Source organism: Antechinus flavipes, chromosome 2 (assembly GCF_016432865.1).
Source record: "Antechinus flavipes isolate AdamAnt ecotype Samford, QLD, Australia chromosome 2, AdamAnt_v2, whole genome shotgun sequence".
Classification (NCBI taxonomy): domain Eukaryota; kingdom Metazoa; phylum Chordata; class Mammalia; order Dasyuromorphia; family Dasyuridae; genus Antechinus; species Antechinus flavipes.
In genome coordinates, this window is record NC_067399.1 from 183,259,969 (window position 1) to 183,287,558 (window position 27,590).

A 27,590-nucleotide genomic window follows, 5' to 3' on the forward strand; every position below is an offset into this window, starting at 1 on the left:
CTTGCATCATTTAACTATATCCAAAGGAGTTATATCACATTTAATAAGGTCTTTTGATTGATAATTAATAGATTTTCTCACCTTGTTAGGGTACCATGGTTAAAATGGGATCAGATAACTTTCACCTTATTCTTGCAATGACCAAGGAAATAGAATCAGTAGAAAAGACATTTGTTTTGAATACCTTCTCCCTGCCTTCATGAAGTTTATAGCTTAAGAGGATAAGGTGACATGAGCACAAAAATGTGCAAAAATACATGAAAAATGCCTTAGGGAGGTAAAGGACAAAATGAATGCTAAGAGAGGAACAAAGAAGTCATCACCAAACAGAGAGATAGTGAAGGAAGTTTTAGGGGAAAAGGTTAAATGCTGCTAATTTCTGGTTTAGTAGATTATTACAATAGTTGTATTTTAAGGGGATGTTGCAAATGTTTTATTTGTTTGCTTTGTTGAGGCAATTGAGGTTAAGTGACTTGCCCAGGGTCACACAGCTAGGAAGTATTAAGTGTCTGAAGTCAGATTTGAACTCAGGTCTTCCCTTCTTCAGGGTTGGCACTCTATCCACTGTGCCATCTAGCTGCCCTAATTTTTTTTTTAATAACCATTTTTCATAATTTCCCCCCCTTCCCATGGCAGGGATTGCTGCCTACATTTTTTTCCCTTTGATCAAGTTTCTTCCTAGAAGGCAAACTTAGTGACATTAAAAAAAAAAAAAAGCTACGATTAAAGTCTGTCACATTGTTTATAGATCAATTCTATTCTAATGCCTTTAGCTTAGAGTCAATGCAAAATATATGCCAAGAAAAGATTTCCTTATCAAAATGCCTCACTGTACAATCATGAGGTATTTTAGACTATAATAAAGAAACAGACAGTGAATGATTGATTGATTCAAGAAAAAGTTAGAGTCTTTTTAGTGGGTTAAATAAAGTAGCAATTGTTTGAGGCATGGTAATATTTCACTGAGCTAAAATTAGTTATATAATTGGCATAGGCTATTTCATTGTGGCAAAGCTATGAATTATGTAAAAAAGTGGAAAAGTAGCAGGAGAAGCAGATGCCACTTCCCCATCCCATAACTCAGAGTATAGAGTGACAAATCAGCCACTCTATCTATCTATCTATCTGAAATTTCCTTAAGCAAGGTAGGTGTCTACGTTTTATACCTACATCTCTCTGTTGAATATTTGAAGTCAATAGGAAAGATTAGGAAGTAGTGGACCAAATGGCTAGTGCAGAAAGAAGAATAGAAAGCTGAGTATCTGGCTTAAGGTCAGATATTGTACCAGAAATTTAAATAAATATTGATCTCTATGTATGTGTGTATGTAACATGTATATATAATAAACACAGTTGTATATTACAAATCTATGTGTGTATGCATGTACATATATAGATAGATAGATAGATAGATAGATACACACACACACACACACACACACACACACACACGCTTTATAAAAGCCCTGTGTACTTCATTTTATCTGATCAGTTGCCCCTGGGGCCATGTTAAAATGGATGTCTTTTCATCAAAATCATATTCTTTGGAGGAATAGGTCCCCATCACAAATGCAATTTAAGAAATCACTCAAGAGCAACTGGAGAAAGTTTTCAATATATATGAAAAGTCAAATTAAACAGTTTTTTCTCATAAAAGATAGCAGTTACATTTAAGCCTAGAAATTATTTGAACTATATTGCATAAAACTCTTATGAATAGTGCTTTCATATGCCACTTAGAGTATGTTCCTTTCATAAAATATTAAAGCTTGAAATTGCACAAGGACTTTTAAAATAGTCCACTTATAGGATGACTAACCCTTGTTAACAGGGTGATAGTTCAGGTGTGTGTGTGTGTGTGTGTGTGTGTGTGTGTGTGTGTGTGTGTGACTTATTTTGGGGGAAAACAGGTATAATAACCTTCCCCTCCAAAAAAAATGCAAGTGACTTTAATTCTGTAAGATTTTAATTTTCTATGAATATTGCATAGAAATATTTCATTACCAGACATAGACTTTTAATTAAAAGTCATTTAATGATGACTTTAATAATTGTGCTAATATATCTACCAAGAATTTTATAAATAAATGGTTGTCTCTTATGTTCCATAGTATGCCAGGGTGTCATGGCATCTGTCTTTATGTACTTAAGTGATGACTTCTTTTCTTTTCTTTTTTTAAAGATAATATAGTACTGAGTTGTGCCATACCATTCATTTGCATCTATTGTCAATTTAAAATACTAAACAATAAGTGGTTGCTGTATTTATTGAGCATACGTCATAATTACTAAACACTGTATGTTCTAATTCAGGAGTTTCAAAGTTCAGGAGGGGATATGACACTTTTGCAATTAGAAAAGTCTTAATTCTTCTTTTATCCTTCATTAGATTATAAATTCCTTGGAAACATAGTCTGTGCCATATTTCACTGAATACCAGTGGGCACTAATAAATGTTTAATGCATTTTGAGATCATTTATAATCATATGGCTTAAAAATAATATGGACTTTTACTATTTTATTTTCCTATTCCCAGTCACCATGTAGAGAAGAAATAGTCCTGGAATGATAGAAAACTGAGCTCTAATTATAGTTCTGCCATCAATTAAATCCTAATCTTTTATAAATTATTTGATTTATATGTATGTATGTGCAGACAAGTCTTGTCCTTTAATTATTATTTTTTCTTGTTGCAGTTTATCAACATGCAAATGCATGTTGTTATTGACTTTTCTCAGTATTTTTTTTTGATATTAGAAAAACACATGAAAGCTTAGTAGTTTATTTTCTTCTAGTGCAGAACTTAAACTTATATCAAGAAAGTATGAAATCTGTATTTTTTTCCTAGTGAAGATGGGATGAAAAGTTTAGTTTGTATCCTTGTGAGTTTTATTTGAATTTAGTTTCTCCTAGTTGTAGACAGAAGAATTTTTTTTTTTTAATAGATGAAAAAGATTGATTTTGAAAAATAGGAAAAGCTACCTTTGAAACATAAAATAAGTCAAGTCAGCTTATTTCACTTGTATGCTGATGCTTAGATTTATATTTTTTATTATATTTAGTTTTTAGAAGGATACAAGGTACAAGCCACCACATATTCATTTCTACTCTTTAATCTGTTTTTGGTATTTGGTGACTATTAAGAAGCCTATTATATTTTCCTCCCTCTTACAATATATATGTAATTAACATATATATATATATACATACATATATATATAATATAAATGTGTATACACACACATATGTATATATATATAGATTTACATACATACAGTTGTAGGACTGAATGTTTCCTAGTATCGCAAACTTCCCAGAGATAAGTATCCAGTTTCTATCTGAGCACACTAATCTGGCCTGCAATGTCAACCATTTTATTTATCACCCTCTAATTCCAGATTAACCTTATTCCTTTTCACTTTTCCACTGGGTTGATTTCAATTTTGTTTCACAGCAGTGTGAAGCATTTACTAAAAGATGGAAAATAATTATTACAGTAAATAGAATTTTTATCATGCTGGAAATATCTAGCCTTACATTGAGAAGTATGGGGAAGAAAAAAGAACATTGTTCGGTCTCTTCTCCTCCAAAGATATTGTACAGATCATAATTCTTGGCTTGCTCTTATCTCATTTTTATTTTGTTTTATATTTTAATTTAATTTTATACCAGCCTCTCTCACACAGCCTGGAAATGAATCCAATTCTACTGTTGGCCAGCCTGGGGGCTTTGAACTGCTTTATTTCTCCCCAGGGCAGTTTCAACCTTCCTGATAGTCTAGAAATTATCAGTGGTGCTGAAATTAATGTGGATGGATACACAAAAGAGTTAGTGTATTGGCATTCAAAAATCCCAGCTCAAATGGCAAACCAACCTTAGCATCCATAGTAGTTGAGATTATAGGTATATACACTCACACCCAATTCCTGCTGGCTTTTCCAAGAAATGTTAAATTAATTTCTTATCTTTATTTTCTAATTTTCCCTCTCAAATGGCCAAATCTCCTCAATTTTATTCAGGCATGAATTCTATTGAATTGACATCAGTGTAACAGTACCATAAAAACAAAAACAACAATGATCAAAACTTTCCTACCTTACCTTGTTGTCTTTTTTTTCCCTACTACTTCAATTTTATACAATATTCATGTACCAAAACATTTAGTGAAGATTTTACTGCATCTTGGACAAACATAGAAATACTTTCAAAAACTTCCTTCTTTCTTTTAATGTTTAAATCTGATGAAAAAATAAACAGGGAGATATTTCTCCATCATTTAGAAGATTCTCAATCATTGTTTATTGTGAACAAATTTGACAAATAATTTTCTCCCTTCTCTGTTGCAGTCATAAAACATGTCCAAGAAATGTGACAAGGATCAATCATGTTTTAAAGTAGTATCCATTATAGTATCTATTAGTATAAAATTATATGTGTTTAGGGTCTTACTTCTCATTTTAATTATTTTAAAAAAATGCAGGCCTTAAAGTGTTTTGGGTTCTTGAATTCTTGAAATCATGGAACATTAGAATTTAAAATTGTTATCCAATTTTATTCATTTTAACATCTTATTGGGTATAATTTTAAATCCAGAATAGAATTTAGGTCAATCAAAATTATTTCCATGACACTATTCTAAATGAACTTCTTTCTTACCAGTGTTTTATAATGTAAGCTATGGCATGGTTCATCTTTCTTCATTTTTAAGACTAGACAATGGTTTCATAGCATAGAAAAAAAGAATGAATTATGAAAGAAAAAAGGAGTAGTATGTGTTTTTTCTTATAGAATTGTATATGTTGTGAATAAAGAAATACAAATAGGAAGATAAATGTAAGTACAGTTTTTTATATTTTAGGTTTGGGTCATGATAGTATGTTAGAATTGGAATGGATTTTAGATATCAAAATAATCCCCTTATTTCATTGAAACTGATACCCAAAGAAGGAAAGTAATGTGGTTAAGGTCACACAGTTAGTAGCATAACAAATCATTTGAATGCAGAATTTAAATTCAAATCTTTCTATATAATACCATTGTACTATAAAACTAAATAAATATCATTAATTTCAGATAACAGAAATGCAAGGAATTCTATCAACTTATTTGAATTCTAGAATGAAGAAAAATCTTCAATGAATTTATATGCCTAGGCATGTATGTATATACATATATTGGGCTAGACCTATGATTTCATTATTTTGGAAATCTTAAGAAGGATTTCCTTTACCAGGTTACTAAAGTTTCTCTACAGATTGTAGGGTTAGAGTGCTCTGGAGTCCTGAAAAGTAAAGTGATTTGCTTAGGATGAAACAAGGAATATTTATGAGTCTGAAACTTGAATCTGGGTCTTTCTGACTCTGAAACAAGCTTTCGGTATTTCAAGGAACCTGTTGGTGTATCTGTGTCAGTGAAAGGAATATATGTATGCATGCACACACACATATACACATGTGCATGTACTTGTATGCATACGCTCGCACACATACACACACCCTTAGTGGAAAGGTAATGCATTAGAATTTCAGACACAAGTTTTCAACTAGATTTGCTACTAGTCAAGTGGTATTGACAAGGACTTTAAATTCTATGTTTTATATGTAATACATTTTATAAACTAGGGATTATATTGCTTACCTCACAGGATTGTTATAAAGTTAAAATGGTTTGATAAAATGGGAAAATATTTTGGAAAAAACTAATATTAACATGCATGTAAATGTAAATTTTAAAATATTTTAAAATTAAATAATATTATTTTTCTTCTTTGGAAAAAAACAACATTCTTCAGCTGTTCCACGTACAAGTGATACACAATGCAGCTCTGTCCCAGAGCCCAGGTATGGAAGGAGAATTGGCTCTGAATTTTCAGCTGGTTCAATCGTTCGATTTGAATGCAACCCTGGATATTTACTTCAAGGCTCCAAAGCAATTCGTTGCCAGTCAGTGCCTAATGCATTAGCTCAGTGGAATGACACAATACCAAGCTGTATAGGTAAGCAATTATTGGCTGGGATTTCATGGAGCACATGAGCCCTAAATCATAATTGGACAGTTTCAGAAAGTAGTTTTTCCTATACCTATATATTCATTCATCATCAATTAATAATGGTCATGTCCAATTTAAAAGGGCAATTTGTCATGTCAGAAATAATTGAGTACCAACTAGAGAGTAGGAAATATGTTGTTTCTTATAATAACCTATTAGATGAACAAGTATGATGCATGTTACCCTGCCCCCTTGAATATTTATTAACTATGCAACTAACTTAAAAGCTATAAATATAATACATAATCTTGGGCTTTTTAAAAAAATAATATAATATTGATTGTCTGGATCTTTTATGTAGTATCCCCTTGATAAATTTGGGCTGATAAATTATTGAAAAGTCATATGCTAATTCTGAGCAAATAACAATGGTACTGTTAGTTGTAGCTAATTTGCCTTATTTTATGTAAGAGCCTCTAGCAAAATCCTGCTTACTTGTTTGAATTCATTTGTACATTTTAAGAGTATTTTCTTTCTAGTCTTGCTCATAAATTCCATTAATATCAAATAGAATACCAAACTCAACAGCACTCTTTTCAGTCATACCATTGTTCTTTAGAGACCATTATTATTTTCAAAATAAATTTTTGCCTACATAATAAACATAACTAATAGAACAAATCTCATCAGCTAATTTTTTAAAAATTAAGAAAATGTAGGTGAATTTCTGCATTGATTAAAACCTATCAAAGGGAATTGTCACTATATGTTTGAAATCTCCCTTAGAAGTGAATCACATATTCAGAAACTCAAATAATATATCACATTCTACTTTATGTTCACAAACTATGTACTTAAATGTAATAATGCTTTTTAGTTCCCTGCAGTGGCAATTTCACTCAAAGAAGAGGAACTATTCTCTCCCCTGGTTATCCTGAGCCATATGGCAACAACTTGAATTGCATATGGAAGATCATAGTCACAGAGGGATCAGGAATTCAGGCAAGTTCTTGTTCTGAAAAATGTGGAATTCTTGACCTCAGTAGTTTAGTGATAGCTTTTAGTTTTAAATTTGTGGGAAATAATTGATCTTCTAGTTTTTTTTTTTTTTTTTTTTGTGTGTGTGTGTGTGTGTGTGTTTGTGATAGTTTCTAACCCTACTCCTTTTTAGCTCAGAAAAATAATAATATAACTAGCAGAGGAAGGTGAAATGTATCAATGATATTTTCTGTAGTTCATTATGTCTATATACTTATAGATCTCTTGCTCACTTTATTTAAATAAATATCTAAATAATAGATGGAGATATTTAAACATCTCTATCTCTCTATATTTCACATAATCTAACTGGTTACTTTTTAATGTTAAATCACTATCATAATTTTATATCATTTTATTTCATGATAACTATATCTACATCTATATTTTGTATATGTTAATCTTTGGTTGCTTGATTTGGTGTTATTTTACTGTATGATATTTTAATTTGTTATATCTTTGTGTACATTTATATATGTATATATAATATATATATGTGTATATATATATATATATATATAATTCATCTATATTCATTCTTGATTCTTTTCTTTGGTATCATTTTATGGTATTTGTTTCATATCCAGTCAACATCTGTACTTTATATTTTATCTATCTCTCCTTGATTAAGATTATTTTAATACATTTTATCTATATCTTCATATCCATCTATTTCTATAACTTTCTATTAATATAGTTCATGGTTTCATACTTGGTTACTTTCTTTGGTGTTATTTTACATTGAGAGTATCTATTTAGTTATCATTAGTTTTTAAAATTAAAAAAAAAAAACAACTAATGTCATTACATTTCAGATTCAAGTAATCAGCTTTGCCACAGAACAGAATTGGGATTCCCTCGAAATCTATGATGGTGCAGATATGACTGCACCAAGACTTGGAAGTTTTTCAGGTAATTAAATTACCAGTTCTTAAATTCCATAGAATTCAAATTAAACTTTCAAAACAATTGAAAAAAAATAATGATCACAGCCAATAAGACTTGTTAAATTTATTTAAATTTTTACATTTCTTGCTGATTGTCTTATTTTTGGATTTTTAAATGCATTAATACAATCCATTACTTGCATGTATATTAATGAATTTTATCAGTTCATATTTGATATGAAATTAATAGTAAACATTTACCTGAAAATTATTAATGCACATCAAAATGCCAAAAAATATACTTTTATAAACAAATATTCAGTGTTGTGCTTATTTAACTGATATTGTAAATTATATTATTTATCTTAAGGAAGGTAGTTATTTTTTCTCCCTCAAATTCCTAAGGAAACATCAGACATATTTTTTTTCTTGCATATACTAATGTATATATTCAGAAGGTAATGAGATAGTAGAATGGCAAATGAAAGCAGCTAGAGCTGTAAAAATTGTCAGTATTCTTAGAGTCACTCATTAGTTTTCAGTGTATTTATAAAGTTATTTGAGTTAGTAACAGCTTAAATCTAATGATGATGAGAAGATATTAATGATCCACATAGATTTTTAGGATATTTGGCACACACACATAAACTAAAGAATATCAGATTCATTTTTGGGGGAGGGGAGGGAGAGAAGCAAGACATTTAGGTGAGAATTTCCTTCTTCTCAGTTAAGGAAAAAAAAAACAGAAATAAATGAATAAATATACATACATGCATACACACAAAAAAACACATACAAACATACACACACACACACACACACACACACACACAGAAATGACATCCAAGCAAAAATATGTAAGTAGTAACAGTAAAGAAGAAAGCACTTTTTGCTCCTGCACATTTGTAGATTAATCCTGGGAAAAGATTGTTATTAAATGGCAGTTTCATTTTGCATTCCATTCACTAACCATAGGTTTCAGTACCACCATAAGTAATAATTAAGCTCAATAAGTAAAAAAAAAGGAAATCTTACCCAGCCCATATTGGTATATAGAGGTGAGATTTCACTAATTAAGTAGATATACACTATTTTTCATAGGATTTGAATTGGGGGGGAAAAAGTCTCTTTCACATAGGTAGTATTTATTAAATGGTGATCATCATAGTATAGATTGAAGAGCAAAGATTTGAGGCAAGAAGAGTCATTTGAAGGCTACCATATATAAGAATCAGAAGAACTCAGGGTTCAATTCTGAATATTGAGGTAAAAATGATGAGAGCATTAACAAAAAATAAGGAAGGAAACCACTTTTAGAGACATGAGAAAAGGAAATTTGTTTTTAATTAAATTTGATAAAAATATTCGATTTTACTCTGGGCAAGAAAGTGTGCTAGTTGTTAAGGGAGGTATCCTGATGAATAAAATAATAGTTTTGCCTTTTAATAGCTTATAGTAAAATAGGGATAAAAGAAAAGGTACATAGAGGTCTAGAAAACAAAGGTAAAGTGAATCCTTGAACTAGAATTTAATAAGGTCATATGATGCACATGGATAAAAATATGACAAATGTATACACTAGACATAGAGTATTGAGTGATGATAGAACTGGTAAAAATATGGGGCTAAAGCCTAGGACTTATAATAGAGCTAAAGATAACGGATTTAAGAGTTCTAACACAGACACACACACACACACACACACACACACACACACACACACACAAATCAAGCTATATTCTTAGCTCTGCTAAACCATTAACCTTCTCCTGAGATTTGGGGCTTTTTTGTTTGTTTGGTTTCAGGTTTTTTATTTGTAAACTAAGGATCTTGAATCACATGTGGTGGCCCTCATCTATTTTCTCTACTACAAGGGAGGTTGAGGTTTCTGGGTCAAAGTCAATCAAGTGACTGTAATATATCAAATGATGAGCCCCTTGGAGAAAAGGGACACCAGTTTACCAAAGGAGATCAGAAACATAACAAACAGATTAAAGCTTTCAGATTGAATCAATAGTAGGATCAGGATTGTGAGGAACTGTTGCCCTTCTAGCCTAGGAAAGACAATACACACATACAGACACACAAACACACATACACTACCCCTAATAAAGGGGTGGAGGTGGAAAAAGATACTTGTGAAGAGGTGAGGAGGCATAATGACAGAAAAAGTGGAGATTCAGATGAATATCCTGGAGAAGAATGGAGAAATAACTAGCCTGAATATTTTCCTAAAAGTGGAAATTCTAGGAGGAACCAGCCAGTCAAAGGAAGGAGTCATAAAGGTAGAGGGTACTCCTAATGTGGGAAGTCTGGAGGGGAAATAAACTTGTAAAGGAATATTTTTGTGTAACGTATTAGAAAAAGTCAAGAAAGTTAATACAGCAGGCTCTCTCTTTCCTCCTTTCCTTATGTGTGTGTGTGTGTATATATATATATATGAAATATAAATATAAATATAAATATAAATATATATGTAATGTAATGCCAGAGAAACTGAGGCAGGATAATTAGAGAAACTGAGAACTGTGGCATAACAGTATATCAAAAGTTTTGAATAAAGATATTTGAGTTATTTATAATATTGTAAAGATATTTTATGAGACCACTCAGTTATCTGAGAGAGAAGACAATTGAGGAAAAGAAACCTTTAGTGATTTTGCTCATTATGATTCGTCTAACAGATTGGCAAAGTCAGAATATTTCTAGTGTCTTGATACCTATTCTTTCATTCATACATTTATTCATACATTCATTCATCTAGTTCTATCACATGCTAGGTATTAGATTAGTTCTGGAGATACAAAGATAAAAACAAAACTGGCTCCTCTCAAGAAGTTTACATTTTGCATTCTATTGAATGAAAGACTATATACATTCACACAGAAAATTATATATAGTAGATAACAAAGAAATTTCTGAAAGTAAGAGCACTAGAACTTGGAGAGAACTTAAACTAAATTTTAAAGGAGAGCTAACATGTCTAAAAGATAAAGCACCTAGTACAACAGCACAGAGATAGTAAGAATAATGATTTTTTTTTTTTTACAGAAAATACTTATTACCAGGATAAATAAATGTATAGAGAATATTTGAAACAGAATCATGAGAAATAAAACTGTAGTCAGAGTGTGAACAATTTTAAATGCCAAACAGAGAAGTTTGAATTGGATATCAGGGCTCATATCTAGAAGGAACCAGTGGACCTTCTTACAGGAAAGTGACAAGACCAAATCTTTACTTAAGATAATTAATTTAGTGGCTATACGGTAGATAATTGAAAGAGAGGGAAAACTGGATATATTCATATTAGGAGAATATTTCAGTTGTCTCAGTGAAAGGTAGTAAGAGCCTAAAGTATGGTAGTTATATTACAAATGGAGGGAAGAAGTTATATTACAAATGAAGAATGTGAAGGATGTTATAGATAGAATTATTACAGTGCTACTGGCACTACACCATGTTGCTTCTCTCAGAACTTGTTTGTAAACAGAAATCTATTGAAAGCATAGCTTTTCATAGTTATGATTTAACTAGTACTAATATCTCTAAAGAAATTTTTTTTATTTGAGATATATGAATTTTTCTGATATGTAAGTTTACATGTAAATATTTGCTAATTTGTAAAAAAGCATAATTCAGTTTATTTAATTTAAGGTAGATAAGAAATAATTTTTGCACAAATGTCCTGCTGTTATTCCTCATGAAGATACTCTGGATTTTTGAAGACTATGCTGTCATTGTTCACAAATTAAGGCAAAACGTTCCAGATTAGAAGAACTGCATTTACAGATCCTTGCTAAGGACTAATAACCTCCTTGACAAAGTTGAACATCAAAAGATTATTTTTTAACTCTCTAATTCATAAAGATACATCACTAAATTGTTTAGAGGATGATATTAACACTAGCAGAAAAAGTGCCATTTTATTGACATATTAAAGATAAATTTTCATTTTATTTTAAAAATTATTTTATAGTTATCACAATCATTTCATTTTTGATTTGACACTTGGATTTTCTTTGGCTTTTTCATTGTCAGTTTCCTTTAAAGAATAACATCTCTATCAATTAGTTGAATTGTGCTTCATTATTTAAATTAAAGGATCATTTTAATAAAATTATAAAACACAATGCCTTAATAAAAATTTCTTCATTCAAGTATTATAACAAAGAAATAAATCATTTAGTTTGCGTATCACTTTTAAAACAGCCCATTTTGTTGTACTTTATAATTTAAGACTTTGACTATCCTAGGAATCTCCCTTTTTATTTTCCTATTTCAAAAATTTCTCCTAGTATTCTAATTTCTTTTTTCAAGCCTGACCTTAGGTCATCTATGTCTCTTACTAATTCTTCAGTTGGTATAACATGAGCTAGGCCATTTTAAGTGAAGAAAAAGTATTTGATATAAATGAATATATACATTCCTTTTTCACACAATTTTGATGGAAGTCATTCAGAGACCTCTGTGGGAACATCATTCAGTGTTAGTCACAGTGGGAACAGAAAAGAGGTTACCATTCAAAAGCTATGTTCCATGAATAATTCATTGGATCAACATCTTTCCCGAATGACTATCCCTAGCCAGACTTCTGTGTGGTCTTGAAATGTTTTTCCTCCTGATGGCCTTGTCAAATCGGCCAAATGAAAAAGGCAGACATTCAAAATGGAAAAAAGAAAAAAAAAAAGAAAAGAAACCAAAATAGATAATTAACTATATAAGTAATAAGCATTCATATGATCTTTCTATGATTTAGGGCATTCAGCATATGTTCAGTATGTCACAATACATTAAAAAAAACGATGACAGCAAAGTTTAAAACTTTGTTTTAAAAATACCTGTGTACACACAATTGCTGTTGAACAATAGAAATAATGAAAACTGATACTATGAGAGACACAAATATCTGAAAATTCTTTTGCATTTCCTGATATTAATAAAAATAGGTATAGTAAAAACAATTCCTGTCACTAATATTTAAGGACTTCCACAATCTATCAAAAATATCATTTTAGTTTTATCACATTCTATTCATTTTTATATTCTACAATCCAAATAAAAGGACTCTAGGATCAATCCTAGGATCAATTGAGCATGCATTGAAGCTACCCCCTTCTATTTATACCTACATTATAGGGATTTATCCCTACATTATAAGATGAGATTTGAATCTAAATCTTCTTGATTCAAAGTTCACCATCTTATCCATTGTATGATGCATGACTTGTGTGACACTGTCATTTTATATTTTATTTCCTTCATGAATTTGTCTCCTTCCTGTTTTTTAAATTCCAGGTTAGGGACAAAACTTTCTCTAATATCCTCACATATAAATAATCACTCCTTTCTCAGATTTCTGTTCTATTCTTTTTGACTCTTTCCTTATCTATATTGCATTTTTTTTTTTTTTTAGTTATTGGGACTATTTCTCTTACCTTTTCTACTAGAATATCTATATGCCCATTAAGAAAGTAATCTGCAAAAAATAAGTTGCCAAATGATTGGTGTTTGAGGAACTGAATTAAATTGCTTTGGAGAAATAAGCATACATACATAAACATTCAAATGTTTCACATGTAAAAAAATAATGTTTAAAAATTGCATGAATTATGACTAAAGTTAAACTATTTTATTTCTTGTAGGTACTACGGTGCCAGCATTATTGAACAGTACCTCTAATCAACTCTATTTGCACTTTCAATCAGATATTAGTGTGGCAGCAGCTGGCTTTCACCTGGAATACAAAAGTAAGGCCTATTTTCTGCCCTTTCAGACTTTACTTATTTATCACTGGTTTTACAAGAAAATTACTTTATGTGAAAATGCAAAGTGAAACACAATGTTAACTCAAAAGCCATTTTTAGAACTTATGGGAAGTCACCTTTCATTGAAATTTCAATAGAAAATACAAGGAAAATATGTTGGCTTGTAACTTGGTGAGAAAATATAGAAGTGTCTTAAAATAAAAATCCCGATTAAGATAGCATAATGACTTAAGAATATCCTTGAAAATTAATTTAGTTTTATTATAAAATCTATACATATAATCTTAATAATAACTTAAAAAATACAGATAGTCTCATGTATTATTTGCAATTTATTTGCATAACTTTTCTACTTCTCTTCTCAAAGAACTTCTAAAAATTTGTACTGGCAGAGTAGCAACTCCAGTGCTGATGTCTGTGTATTATTCATTTTAATTGGGAATGTAGGCTTTGCAAAGGAGGCTCTAACCTTTTAAAAATGAATGTGAGGCTGACTTAATAGTCTGATAAATGGGATGACAAAGGTCAAATTCACAAATCTTTTTTGACGTTTGATTATGCAGGTAAACCTTGTAAAAAGATGAAATAAGAATTTTCAATGAGAGTGAAGTTTATTTTAGAACATGTTTTCAAGCACCAAAAGTGCTTGATATTCATATTCATCTCCCTTAATAAGCAGTTGCAAATAAGCAAATACATAGATAAGCTTTAATAAGTGATCTTTTGAAATGAGATAAACAGTTTTTCAGGATGTGAATGCATAGATGTTTCTGAAAGGCTAAATTTCCAGCTGATGATAAGCATTCAGAACCAGACACAAACCACAGGACAGTCTCACATTCCTGTTAAATCCCTCTTCTTATTGCCACCATTTGTATGCAAGTTTGCAGCAATTTATTTGAATAGAATTCCATTAATGATTGTGCAAAATGAGGTCTTGGATATTATTTACATGGGCTACATATGGAGAATTTGCTCCCCTTTTGGACACATTTTTCAAACATCTGTAGATGGTGAATTATGAGGTTCATTTCATACTACAAGCTAACAGATGCAATCATTCATGTGGTGGTATTATGGCTGATGAATGCTCTTACCTAGTGCTCTTAAGGTGGTCCTGGCTCTTCTTGCTTCTCATTCACTACTAATGTGGAAAGATGTTATTAAAATAATTTGTCTATAAATTTCCATAGAGATATAGGGACATTTGCTTCACCAACATAGTTATATATGGCTCAGTTTTATTACCAGAAAGTAGGCTTATTAGAAGAAGAAAATGAGCATATATCTCATTGAAAGAAAACAGATTTAAGGCTTAACTGAAGGTCCCTGTTTATTTTTGACACGTTTCTTTTTTCTTGTTTTTATTATTTGACTCAAGCTGCTTCATCTCTCTTTAGTCATCAAAAATGATGATTCCTATGCTTATCATTCTGATTATAAAGACTGAGATATAGATAATGTGAGATAATAGTAAAACTAATGTTAATTGAAATCACCAGTGAAGGACTAGTATTGCTTTTTTTTTTTTTTTTTTTTTTTTTTAATTTTGTCCTTCATTCTCTCTCTCTCTCTTTTTTAAATAACTTTTTATTGACAGAACCCATGCCAGGGTAATTTTTTACAACATTATCCCTTGCATTCACTTCTGTTCTGATTTTTTCCCCTCCCTCCCTCCACCCCCTCCCCCAGATGGCAAGCAACTAGTATTGCTTAGATTGTAACCTATGGAGCTTTTAATCCCTTAAATATGTTGACCTACCATAATGCTTGACATATATAGGATGCTTAATCAATGTTTGTTGATTGACTATCATGGCTAAGTAAAACATTTATGTCAGGGCTATAACTAGTATTGGGCTATGGGGTCTTCACTTCAATGTGTCAACATGGTGGGAAAGGGCACAATTACTGTCTTGGGGTGTACATCTTTTTCAGATGCTGCTGTCACCACAGCAACCACTTCCCCCAAGCATTGCCTTTTGGTGGTCTGCCCTCTATTCCTCTCTTTGCTCATTACCTACCATGTTCTTTAGGTCCTCTAAAATATTTGTCCTTGGACCATCTCCAAGTTCTCATTACTGTGACACAATTATTTCAGAAGCACCTCCCCCTCCTCAGCTTTTAATAGATCAAGATTTAGAATACCTTCTATCCAATTGCAGTTTTACCTGCCAACACCTTCTCCCTGTAGCCTAGTTTTTTTTTTTTTTTTTTTGTTAATACTTGGTATCTTATCTTTCTTTAAAATCAGTAAAAATCACTTGCCCCACTGTATGGAGTTTAGTGCAGAATTTGAAATTGTTTCTAATCCGAACCATAGAATCTCAGATTTCTTTTAATCCAAACAAGAATCCTCTCTACATTTATGAAAAATAGCAATTGTTTTTTCTTGAAGCCTTTCAGTAAGAAAACCTACAAATTCTAGAGACAATTCATTCTATTTAAGAACACTACAGTAACTTTTATACCTACCCTAAAGTAGAAACAAAACAACTTCTACTGTTTAGTACATTTGTTGATTGATTGATTGTTTGTAGTTCTTCTCCTTAGAGACAAACCAAACAAATCTAATCTCTTTTCTGGCAAATGGCCTTACAGATAATTAAAGATGGTTTCATTCTTGCTATGACACCTAACTTTTCTGAGAGTCATTTTTCAAACTTATAAATTGAGTACAATATTGTCCCTCATATTTGTTTTCATTTTCTTTGATACATACACACATGTGCGCATGTACACATATATACACACACAAGAAAGAGACAGACATATCTTTTCTTTAATATATATGTGTTGTTACATAAAAAACAAGAAAGATATAATTTCTGGGTAACTAATCATTTTATTAATAATGCTAGCAAATTATTAATAAAAGGGGTCAGTGATACTCTCAAATGCCAAAAAGCAATCATGGAACCCACTCAAGGCTTATATGCAACTGGAAGGACAGAATCTTTGTGAGGATGGTAATTGATTATTATTGTTTTACAAGTAATTTGAGAAAAAGAATAATATAATGAGTAGACCTATTCTAATTAGGGTTTGAGGAATGTGACTTTTCTTGGGGCTGTCTTTAAGAGCTTAAAGCATATGAACTCTTTCATCTCAAAGGTGAGATGAATGAGGGGAGAGACTCATAGAGTGTGAAAAGAGCTCCAGTTTATTATGCCGTACAGCCTTGTTGATACACATTTTTTGCAAGCCGTGATCAGTGTGTGAACAGTAGACAATCCCCAATCACCATTCAGAGAAGTAGCTCGGGGGCTTTGCATATGCATGGTATCTGCCAATGGGAGGAGAGCTAATCCTGCAATTCAGCAACTCACTCACAGGAAAGAGGCCCTGTTTAGGCATCCCTGCTTACATTGCTGTTGGCTATGACCCACTAGTTTACACCTGTTCCCATGATCACAAATCATTACTCCTTGCTCAACAAGGATGTTTCTGCAATGTGGCAGAAAACTTATTGTGCATCAAAAGTTGAGGTGGCCTCGGTACTCCTTCTTGATAGAATCCTATAATTTAGCAATTCCCCCTTTTATTTTTTAGATAAAAAAATCTTTTCTTGAGCTACAACCTCTGAAAGGATGGTAGAAAAAGATCTATAAAAGCATCCTCATATTTCAGTGCAACAACAAAGCAGTAACAACATAACAACACATATGGCAATCCATGATTCTAATTTTACCACCATGAAGAGGTAGTATAAAATCAATGTTTGATTTTTTCAGCAATTTTATCTGAATTCAAATTTTCATGAGAAGCTTTCTCTATATCAGCTGCTAATTTATATAAACTTTCTATGTCATCTTCAATTGTGTTATTGAAAAATAAACCATTCAAATGCCTCTTGATGCTGTCCCAGTCATAATCTTGACCTGTATGATTATACAGCAAAAGGGTTACACAAACTTTGGGCATCTGTAGTGACATTGTAATTGAGCCTGGAGTTTCAATAACTCTACTTCTATTCCTGTTTCCAATGCCACTTCCCTTAAGTCTTTTTATCATCTGATACAATTGTTCCTCTATTTTAGTTTGTTGGACAAAACCTATTGAGACATTCCTAGCTAGTTCCTCTATCTAGCTTGTACTATGCTGTTTTGTACATTAGATATGGACATTGCAAGAGAAACTGTAAGTGAAACCAACATAGTGATACCTAATATGACACAATTTATACATCTCTTTTTTTCTAATGGGATTAAGGTCTGTTTCCTTCTTTTCTTTTAAGGTATTGAACATATACTCAGTTTTGGTATGATACCATTTCTCACTTTTGACAGTAAGCATTGATACATGAACTCTAGTCATCACAAATATAGTCTGATTTTCAATGTCAGTATCCAAGCAATCACTAACTGTACAATTCCAACAAGTAACATTATAAAAATCTAATGTTTCTTTGGTAACAGTTACAGATTCTCCCCACATAAATGCATATTTCCCTTCCAGACAGGTTTTAGTATAAAACTAGTATTCAATTTTTGTGCCATTTGTCCAAGAACCAAGGCTCAAGATGTTTTTCCATGTGCCAAACTGCTGGCCCAATTGTTGAGTGACAGAAACGTGTCCTATGGAGGCTTGTGCTTTCTAAGGGGCCAATTTGATGATTCATTATGTAGACAAACTGCTGTAACCCTCCCACATGAATGAGGGTGTTACTATGACAGGGTGTGGCCTGTGTGTCCAGCATGTGTGTCACATGATATTCCATTCCCCCATGAGACAATTCTGGATCATGGTAGGTCCCTAGCCCAACTTTTGGCCTCTGTTGCCAATCCTGATTGTATGTAACACAAACTCATATATATATATGTTGGACAATTGCCTCTTCTTCCTTCTTTTCCCCTTTAGTTCTATTACAACTTTGAGATGTCTGGTGGGAATCCACTGCTGAAGATTTTCTCCTATGGAGATACAAGCATATCCTGGCCCTCCACATTAGAACTCTATAGGGTCCCTTCCATTCTTCAGGACCATTTTTCATTACCATAGTCTCATTCTTAGGGGGTCTTCTTAGTGAAATGGGGTTTTATTTTTGAGCAATTCTCTATGTTTACCAAAGAATATAATTATAATAATAATATAATAAGCTGGACTTAAATCATTTGAATCAAATTTTAAGTAATTTATTGTGTACACTGCTTTATCTATATCTTTCTGAGTGATCCTATTTCCGTCTCTCTCTTTTAGTTTTTTGATAAATCTCTTGAGGGTCTGATTAATCCTTTCTACAATGGTCTGTCCTGTAGGGTTGTAAGGAATCCCAAAAATATGATATGTAGAAAATTCCTGCAAGAACTGTTTTAATATTTTTGAGGTATATGAGGATCCATTAATGTGTTTCCATATGTGTAACATCCATTTGCCATATATCATTTGGCCTGTCACCTCTAGGGCTAGTCCCTAGCCCTACAGATCTTTGAAAATATGGTACACAAGCAACACATTTTTTTACTGTGCTTGCTGCTTCTTGCTGGGACACCTCATGCAATCTCCAAAGAGATCTGGCAGACAGATACAAATGTACATGAACTTTTATTGCTTGTTTTAGAGGACAGAGAAGAATACATTATGTAAGCAGACCATCCACTATTTTATTCCCTTAAAATATAGGTCCCAGCCTGTCCATATGAGAGCGGATGTGCATTATATAAATAGGGTGGACTCTCATTAAAATCCACTCTTGTACCTCCTGAAACAATGAGAAGATAGGTCCTGTTTAAACCTTTATATATGCTGTCTCTATTCTCTGGATCACCCCAACTGCATAGTGACTATCTGAAATGATATTGATGGGTTTGTCTATTTTCAATGCTTGTATAATGGCATACAACTCATTTTTCTGGGTTGAGGCATAAAGTGTAGTAAATACATTAGAGATGCCCAATTGTGGGAAATATATAGCCGCTTTATTTTGCTTGGTGGCATCAGTGAACACATTAAGGCCTTTAAGTGGATGCATTTTTGGTTTTGTGAGAAATATCCATTGCCAGTGTTCATAGAATGGCAACTGGGTCAGGATTTTTTTCTGCTCTTACTTCTCCTAACCCTAACAAGGTCCATGTTTCCTGAGTAGCTATTAAGCAGTCTAATCTATCCTTGTCTATGTTAATCCATATAATTCCTGTTTCTCCTGTTAATTGGATAATTCTGAGCAATATTCTCCTTGCTATTTCAGCTGTCACATCTATTCTTTATAACAAATACAGGGGAGTTCCATGGGCTATTTGTTTCCCCAATATATCCTAATTATTCTTGTACTAATTGATGTAGAATAGTTGTTTTTTCTTTGGTCAGGGGCCATTGCTCCATCCATACTGGTGTGAAGATAGTCCAAGTCATTTTTAGAGCGGTGGAAGCCGCAGCAACAATGACCCCTCCTAAAAATCTGTGATGATTTTCATTCCTAATTGATGTAATATATTCCTACCCCATAAGTTAATATGTAAGCCATCTTTTATTAAAGGAAGAAAATTATTCCTGTCTTTCCATCTTTTTGCCAATTTACCAGTTCAATGGACACCAAAGCCTCCTTACTGCCTCCTACCCCTGCCGTTCTATTGTTAGCTGAAGTCATAGGCCAACAAGGGGGCCTTTGAGAAGCAGCCACCACAGTCCTGTCAGCTCCAGTGTCTATTAATCCTTCAAACTGTTTGTTATTCAAAGTAAGGATCAGTATCAGCTGAGTAAATGTGATAGCCTTTGTAAAATATGTTTATACAATGGCATCTGAATTTGGACCCATTTGTGGGACTAATTCACAATTATTATCTTCTGTTTTAACTGTAAGTTCAGATGGAATGACTATTCCTTGAGCTAAACATTATACCTTGTTAAGATATATTTCAATTTTGTCAGTGTTAATCATAGTTACAGACACAGGCACTTCCTCATATATTTGTATGACTGGGATAGCTAATGAATACCAGAGTAGTGGAGGATTTATAATCAGGATTTTTAGTTGTTTTTTTCTTTGATATTGTTGAATGGGCATTTTATAAATAGTATGAGGTGGAACAATCTGCATCACAGTTCTCCCATAACAAAGCCTTTAATATCCTATCTACACCTCCTACATCCTGTAATCAAGCAAGAAAATCAATGAAAGGCTCCCTAGTTTTTTTGTCTTATGCTGTTCTAGCACATTGGGATATTCAGAGACATGTTTCTTCAATAAAATGAATTTGATCTCCAGTATCTGCATGAGCTCCAGTGCCACTAAGTTGCTCAAAGTATAACTTCATGCTTGCTCCTGGAGCAACCTGAGCAGTCAATCGAGTCTGTTTTAAAAATTCTATTATCCAGAACACTGCCTGGTCTGGAGTCAACACTGCCCATGAGAGTGCTTTCTAATCATTGGGGTACAAAATTGCCTGTGACATTGTTTCAAGATGTAACATAACAAAAGGTGCTATGGGCCCATATTTATGAGCTGTGTCCTTAAGCTGTGTTAGAACTTTAAAGGGAAATGGTTCATGTCTTTGTCTTCTCTGCCCTAGGTTAAAAGGGTCATGCTCCTCTATAACAGGATATAATTCTTTCCACCCTTCTGTGTCTTCTCCTTGATCTCTAGCCTGTTGAAAATCTTTTTGAAGTGAAGATACAGAATATAACTGATTGCCTTTTGCTTTTTGTCTGCTAAATGTCACTATGGTCTTTGTTTTATATTTTTGATCCTGGTTTTCCTCAACTTTTATCACATTTTTTACAGTAGGAGAGCCTTTGAAAAGCTGTAAGTCTGGATAGAAACAAAAATAGGGTGCGGCTGAAGGTGGTGGAGGTGGGGAACCTATTCATTTTCATTTTCCTCAGGCTCAGAAGAGGGACATCTACTGCAGAGAAATGGCCTGTCTGTGCTCCTACTGTAAATTTCCTGACATCTTTTTCTGGTTCTGATTTTAGACTTTGTTTAATGATAATATATATTGTAAAATGACTATGTGTATTTCTCCTGGGCATTGCTTATCATAAACTGTGAGCTGTTCACCAGAAACAATCCATCTATCACAATTATAACAGCCCTCCTCAGGTAACCATGGAGAAACTTTGTAAGCAATGTCCAGGAATTTTCTAATGTCTCCTAACTGAACTGTGCACCTCTGCTCTTTTGAACATTTATATATAGTCCTGAAACATGCTTCCCATCTGAAGGGAGTAGAGTGCCTATTTTCTGCCCCATTAGGTTACTTAACCATCCCTGCTACATTCTGCCTAGTCTGTAAACAATGCAGTTTGGTGGCCTCTTCCTCTGGAGTCCTTGTAGAGGTTGTCTTGACCATGTAGCAGTGCTTGACTGTGAAGGGATCACTCTATCTCTGTTCTAAGTTCCTTTCCATTTTGCCAGGCTCCAGTTGTTGTGGTCATCTTTATTGCCTCAAAGCATTTGAGCCCTTTGATCTCAGAAGTGAGGTGAATGAAGCAGGAGACTCATAATGTGAAAAGAGCTCCAGTGTATTATGCCGTACAGCTTTGTTGATATACATTTTTGTAAGCATGATCAGTGTGTGAACAGCAGACAATCCCCAATCACCATTCAGAGAAGTAGCTCGTGGGCTTTGTGTATGCATGTTATCTGCCAATGGGGAGGAGAGCCAATCCAGCAATTCAGCAACTCACTCACAGGTGAGAGGCCCTGTTCAGGCATCCCTACTTATATAGCCACTAATTGTGACCCTCCAGCTCCACACTTGTTCCCATGATCACAAGTCATTGCTTCTTGCTCAACAAGGGCGTTTCTGCAATGTGGCAGAAAACTTATTGTGCACCAAAGGTCGAAGTGGCTTTGGTACTCCCTCTTGGTAGAATCCCATAATTTACTTTCATGTAATTTATTTCCAAAACATACTTGACTTTAGCAATTTATATCTACCCAAATCTGAGTAGAATATAATGGGTTGGAATTCACTTAGATAAGATGGTTTAAGTGAGATAAATTTTTGTCAGAGGTCAGTAATGTCTGTCAAAGGCTAGTCTTCAAATAAGGAAAAGGGAAATGTTAAAAAAAACCAAAAAAACTGGATTTCCTCCATAATTGGTTACTAATAACCAATTCTCTCTCTCTCTCTCTCTCTCTCTCTCTCTCTCTCTCTCTCTCTCTCTCTATATATATATATATATATATATATATACACACATACAGCAAGAAAGAAACAAGGTACACTATATACTTTGAGGGTAAGGGATGCTTTGACTCAAATAAACAGTAGCTAGAATATTATCTGTCACTTAGTAAGTACTTAAAAATGCTAATTCATAATAGTAGGACAAGAACTAATTAAATTAATTACCAACATACTATTTAATAATAATAGCAATACTTTTATCAGATGAGAATATCTCAGTTAAATGAATCAAAGCATTAAACTAAATGTGCTCTGTCTTTGATCAGTTTAGGAAAATTGAAAGTCATTTCATGAAAAGATATTATACTACATAGGAAGTATATTAGATTTTATTGAGGAGATTCACTGATTCCTTTGGGTATATGGAAGAAATAGCAAGCCAGTTTTGAATCTAGCTTTTCAGTTAGAGAAGCAAATTATATGACAAAACAATTTCAAACAAACCTTGAAAAGGGAGTCAATCACTTATCCAGGGGATAATTATAAGAAATATAAAATGTTGGGAGATTTTGGACTTCCCATGGGCATTTAACAGCATTTGTGAAAAAGCAGTGGTTGATAGTAGTAACTTCATCAGCAAAACCAGACAAACTAGAAAGGAAAGACAGCTTTATGAATCTACAAGGAGCCCAGGAAAAAATTCTACCATACCTAGGGCAACTTTATGAAAATTTCATGAAAGAGGAAAGGAATTTCCAAAATTTTCTTATTATTTATTTTTTTAATGTATGGTGCTAAGCACAAAGGATAGAAATCCAAGTTTAAAAAAAGATAGTCCTTATCTTCAAAGAGCTTAATTCTAATGAGGAAAGCAACTTTAAAAAATAGTCATGTGGGATAAAGAAAGGAAGGAAATGAAAGTACTTGACACAGAGGTGTGATTTTTCAAGTTCAGAAATTCAGGAAGATGTATAGGAAGAAAATGGAGGCAGATTGGCCTGGAGCTTTCACAAAATGAAAGACAGAGAAGGAGTTTAGGAATGATAGAAGTAGAATGAGCCTTGTTGAAGTATATTCCAAAATGCTCAGGCTTCAGAAATGATAAGATGATCCAAAGTGAGGAGGCCCCAGTTGCTGAAGAAAATTCTAGGATAAGGTAGCAGTTAAGATTTGATTTTGTAGTCCAAAAAGTCAGAAACAGAGTAGGTATTACTAGTATATACCTCTTCTCTTTATTTACATAGTTACTGCCTTCATTTTGATCTTTACTGCTTTTAGAACTAAAGATAAATGCCTCTGTTTGCTATTTAAAGACCTTAAAAATATGACTCAATTTCCTTTCCAGCTCACTGCACATTCTTTCTCTTCCTGATCCATACTGTTTAATCAAGTTGGGCTCATATAGTGCAGTGAATGCACCTCTGCTTCTTAGAATCCCAGGGTTCCTTCAAATGCCACCTTGTAAACTTTTCTTGATGCTTTAGTTATTGTATTCCTCACCCAAATCCTCTTGTATCTATTTCATATATTTTTTTCTGATATTATTATTTATGTATATGTTTTCTCCAATAGAGAATTTAAGCTTTTTAAAAATAAGACCTATTTTACTTCTTTGTATTCCCAATCTAGGTAATCCTAGTCTTTGGAACATAGTGGCATTCAGTAAATGTTTATTGAATGATTGGTCATAGTGATTTTATTACTGTTCTGTGTGGGGGAGGGGAGGGAAGGGGAGAATGTGGGGTTGGAGTGGGCTTTTCTTTTTGCTAGGACGCCAAACTTTTGTAAAATAAATTTCCTTATTGCTATTTTCCTTGAAACTTTGAACCAATTTTATGGTACTCAAGTAATTTTTGAAATAGGTATAAGACTATTCAATTTATTTGCAAAGTTTACTCTGAAGTAAAAGCCAAAGTATTTTAATCATAGCCACTAGGAAGAGATCTAAGCACTTAAAAAGAATAATCAAGTTTCTTAAATCTATTGCTTTGAACCACGAAAGAGAAGAATATGGCTTCATATAAGAAAGCATTAAGTGGGTATTCAACTGTATCTCTGTATCTACTGGTAATTAGATAGCATAGTATCTTGTACATGTTAGGTACTCAATAATTTTGATAATAAGTTTTAAATAAATCATCACAAAGTAATCTGCTACTTTTTTTTAATGAATTATACAGCCTCTTATGAAATTATCACCAAACCTTGATTTCTCCTCAAGTAGGTTTCTAAGAACTCAACTCTAATTTTGTGGTTTAGCAAACAAACAGTATTTTTTTACTTTTCCTCAACTCTTTTAATATTATTCAGTCAACTCACCCATTAACCAGAAAATATTTATTTACTTAGTACCTACATTATTCCCCAAACTCTGCCAAATTACATGGTAGAAATAAAATAAATGCAGTCTTTATTTTATAATCAAATCTAAGGTCATGTGGTCCTTTCTTTAAGCAGTTTAATAAGTTAAATTTGAATGGAATTTCAGATCAATTTGCTATGGAAAATAAATAGCAACATCATTTATAATAGTGATATAAAAATTAAGATAAAAGATGTCTTAACTGTCTCTTTCCTGTTCTAGGCCTCAATTTCCTTATTAGTAAAAAAAAAAAAAAAAAAAAAAAAAAAAAAGGTTAGATTACATTTTTTTCCTAGATTTTCTTCCAATTGTAAATTATATGATACTAAGATTTAATGTCATAAATAGATTGAAAAGAATATTTTCAGCATCAGGTCTTTCTTTGCATCCTAGAAAATGAATTTTGTTAGAAGCCATATCTTCTATTTATACATAAAGGTCTAATTGATTTTTAATTGTGATAATTAATTACCCACAATTTTTGGTACATGTTTTACAGTCGATATTTGCTTTACTCAGGATCCAGTCAATTTTGTGATAATAGAAACATCTTTTTTTTTTTTTTTTTTTTTTTTTCTTAATTTTGGGCTATTGCATGCTGCCGATGGGGGGGAAAAAGCTTATCTTGCTCGGAGAGGATGCAAGACCATTTGGGTTTGTAGATCAAAGGAGACATTTTTGTGATTTTACATAATTTTACTGTGCTCACTCAGATCATACACAGTTTTACTCTCATCATAATGATCTTTTTTTTTTTTTTTTCTTTTTCTGGCATCATTCAGTGATGCCAGAATCATTTGTTCTTTGTATATCAAATTTGCTACATTTTCACCAAAGTCTTCTGTTTATGCTTCAATGTTCTGTGGTGATTTTAGGTCTTCTATGACCTGAAACTAGGAACTGAACTATAGAAAATGCCAGAAGATATTCATTTCTGCCACTGTATTGGTTCAGGGATCCCTGGGGATCGCTTTCTGCCCTTCTGCTTCCTAATTTGGTGCTCATTCTTTATGCTCTTTCTCTCCCTGAATGATAAAATAGGCTCACAGGATATACTCCAGTACATACCCCATCCCTATTTTGAAAGACCTCTCTTTTAGTTTTCTGAGTCATCCTGGACTAAGGAAAAAAAATCACTCACTATAATTTTTTTTTGTTGGATTTCCAGGTTAGAATTTAATTTGGTGAATTTTTAGATCTTTTTGGAGGTTTGGTGAGGAACTAGGCTTTTCTGTTTCCTTTTACTCTATCACCTTGGCTTCCTAGTGCCTGTAGATTCTTTTTTTTTTTTTTTTTTGACTTTAATTGATAATTATTTTTTTTTCCTTTTACTCTATCACCTTGGCTTCCTAGTGCCTGTAGATTCTTTTTTTTTTTTTGACTTTAATTGATAATTATTTTTTTTTAATTAAAGCTTTTTATTTACAAAACATATGCATGGGTAATTTTTCAATATTGATCCTTGCAAAGCCTTCTGCTCCAAATTATCCCCTCCTTCCCCTTACCCTTTCTCCTCGATGGATATGTTAAAATATCCAATATATGTATACATATTTATAGTTATCTTGCTGCACAAGAAAAATCGTATCAAGAAGGGGAAAAAAAAAAAAACAGGGAAAGAAAACAAAATGCAAGCAAATAATAGAAAGAGTGAGAATGCTATGTTGTAACCCACACTCAATTTCCACCGTCTTCTCTCTGGGTGTAGATGGCTCTCTTCATCACTGAACAATTAGAATTGGTTTGAATCATCTCATTGTTGAGGAGAGCCACGTCCCTCAGAATTGATCATCATATAGTCTTGCTATTGCTATGTATAATGATATCCTGGTTCTGTTCATTTCATTTAGCATCAGTTCATATAAGTCTCTCCAGACCTCTTTAAAATTATACTGCTGGTCATTTCTTACAGAAAAATAATATTCCATAACATTCATATACCTTAATTTAGTCAGCCATTCTCCAATTGATGGGCATACATTTAGTTTACAGTTTCTTGCCACTACGAAAAGGGCTGCCATAAATATTTTGTGCCTTTAGATTTGTAAAGGATATGCCAGTTTATTAAAATCTCCAGTATTCTTAATAATCTCATAAGACTTAAATGTTTTATATGTCTATCATTGAGAGAAGATTCTAAGAAAGTTTAGACTGAAAAAGGATCATTAAATAGTTGCCTAGAATATCTAGTGATATATATCAATTTATCTACTAAACTGTTTGCCTATCCTCTATCTCTGTATCATCAATCTATCAATCATTTATCTAACTCAAGAAAATAGTCTGCAAAGGTATGTAAAAGTTGGAATCATAGAGTATCAGTTAGAAGAATTGAGGTATATTTAATCTGGAGAAGATCAGAATTATTGTTGTTTTCAGGTATTTGAAGGACTTTGCTTTGGAGAATGTATTGCTCTTGTTCAATAGGGCCTCAGACATCATAACAAGAAACAGTAACAAAAAGTTTCAAAGAA

The 27,590-nt window shown here is 32.6% G+C and overlaps 1 protein-coding gene across 1 annotated transcript in view; it reads left to right on the top strand.

The window, feature by feature from the left end:
- CSMD1 (CUB and Sushi multiple domains 1) overlaps positions 1-27,590 on the top strand; it is a 2,716,069-nt gene that overhangs the window by 2,331,800 nt on the left and 356,679 nt on the right. Inside the window, exons 34-37 of the mRNA XM_051975995.1 lie at positions 5,793-5,996; positions 6,868-6,992; positions 7,844-7,940; positions 13,561-13,665. Coding sequence (XP_051831955.1) covers positions 5,793-5,996; positions 6,868-6,992; positions 7,844-7,940; positions 13,561-13,665 — 531 coding nt within the window. The remainder of the gene's footprint in view (positions 1-5,792; positions 5,997-6,867; positions 6,993-7,843; positions 7,941-13,560; positions 13,666-27,590) is intronic.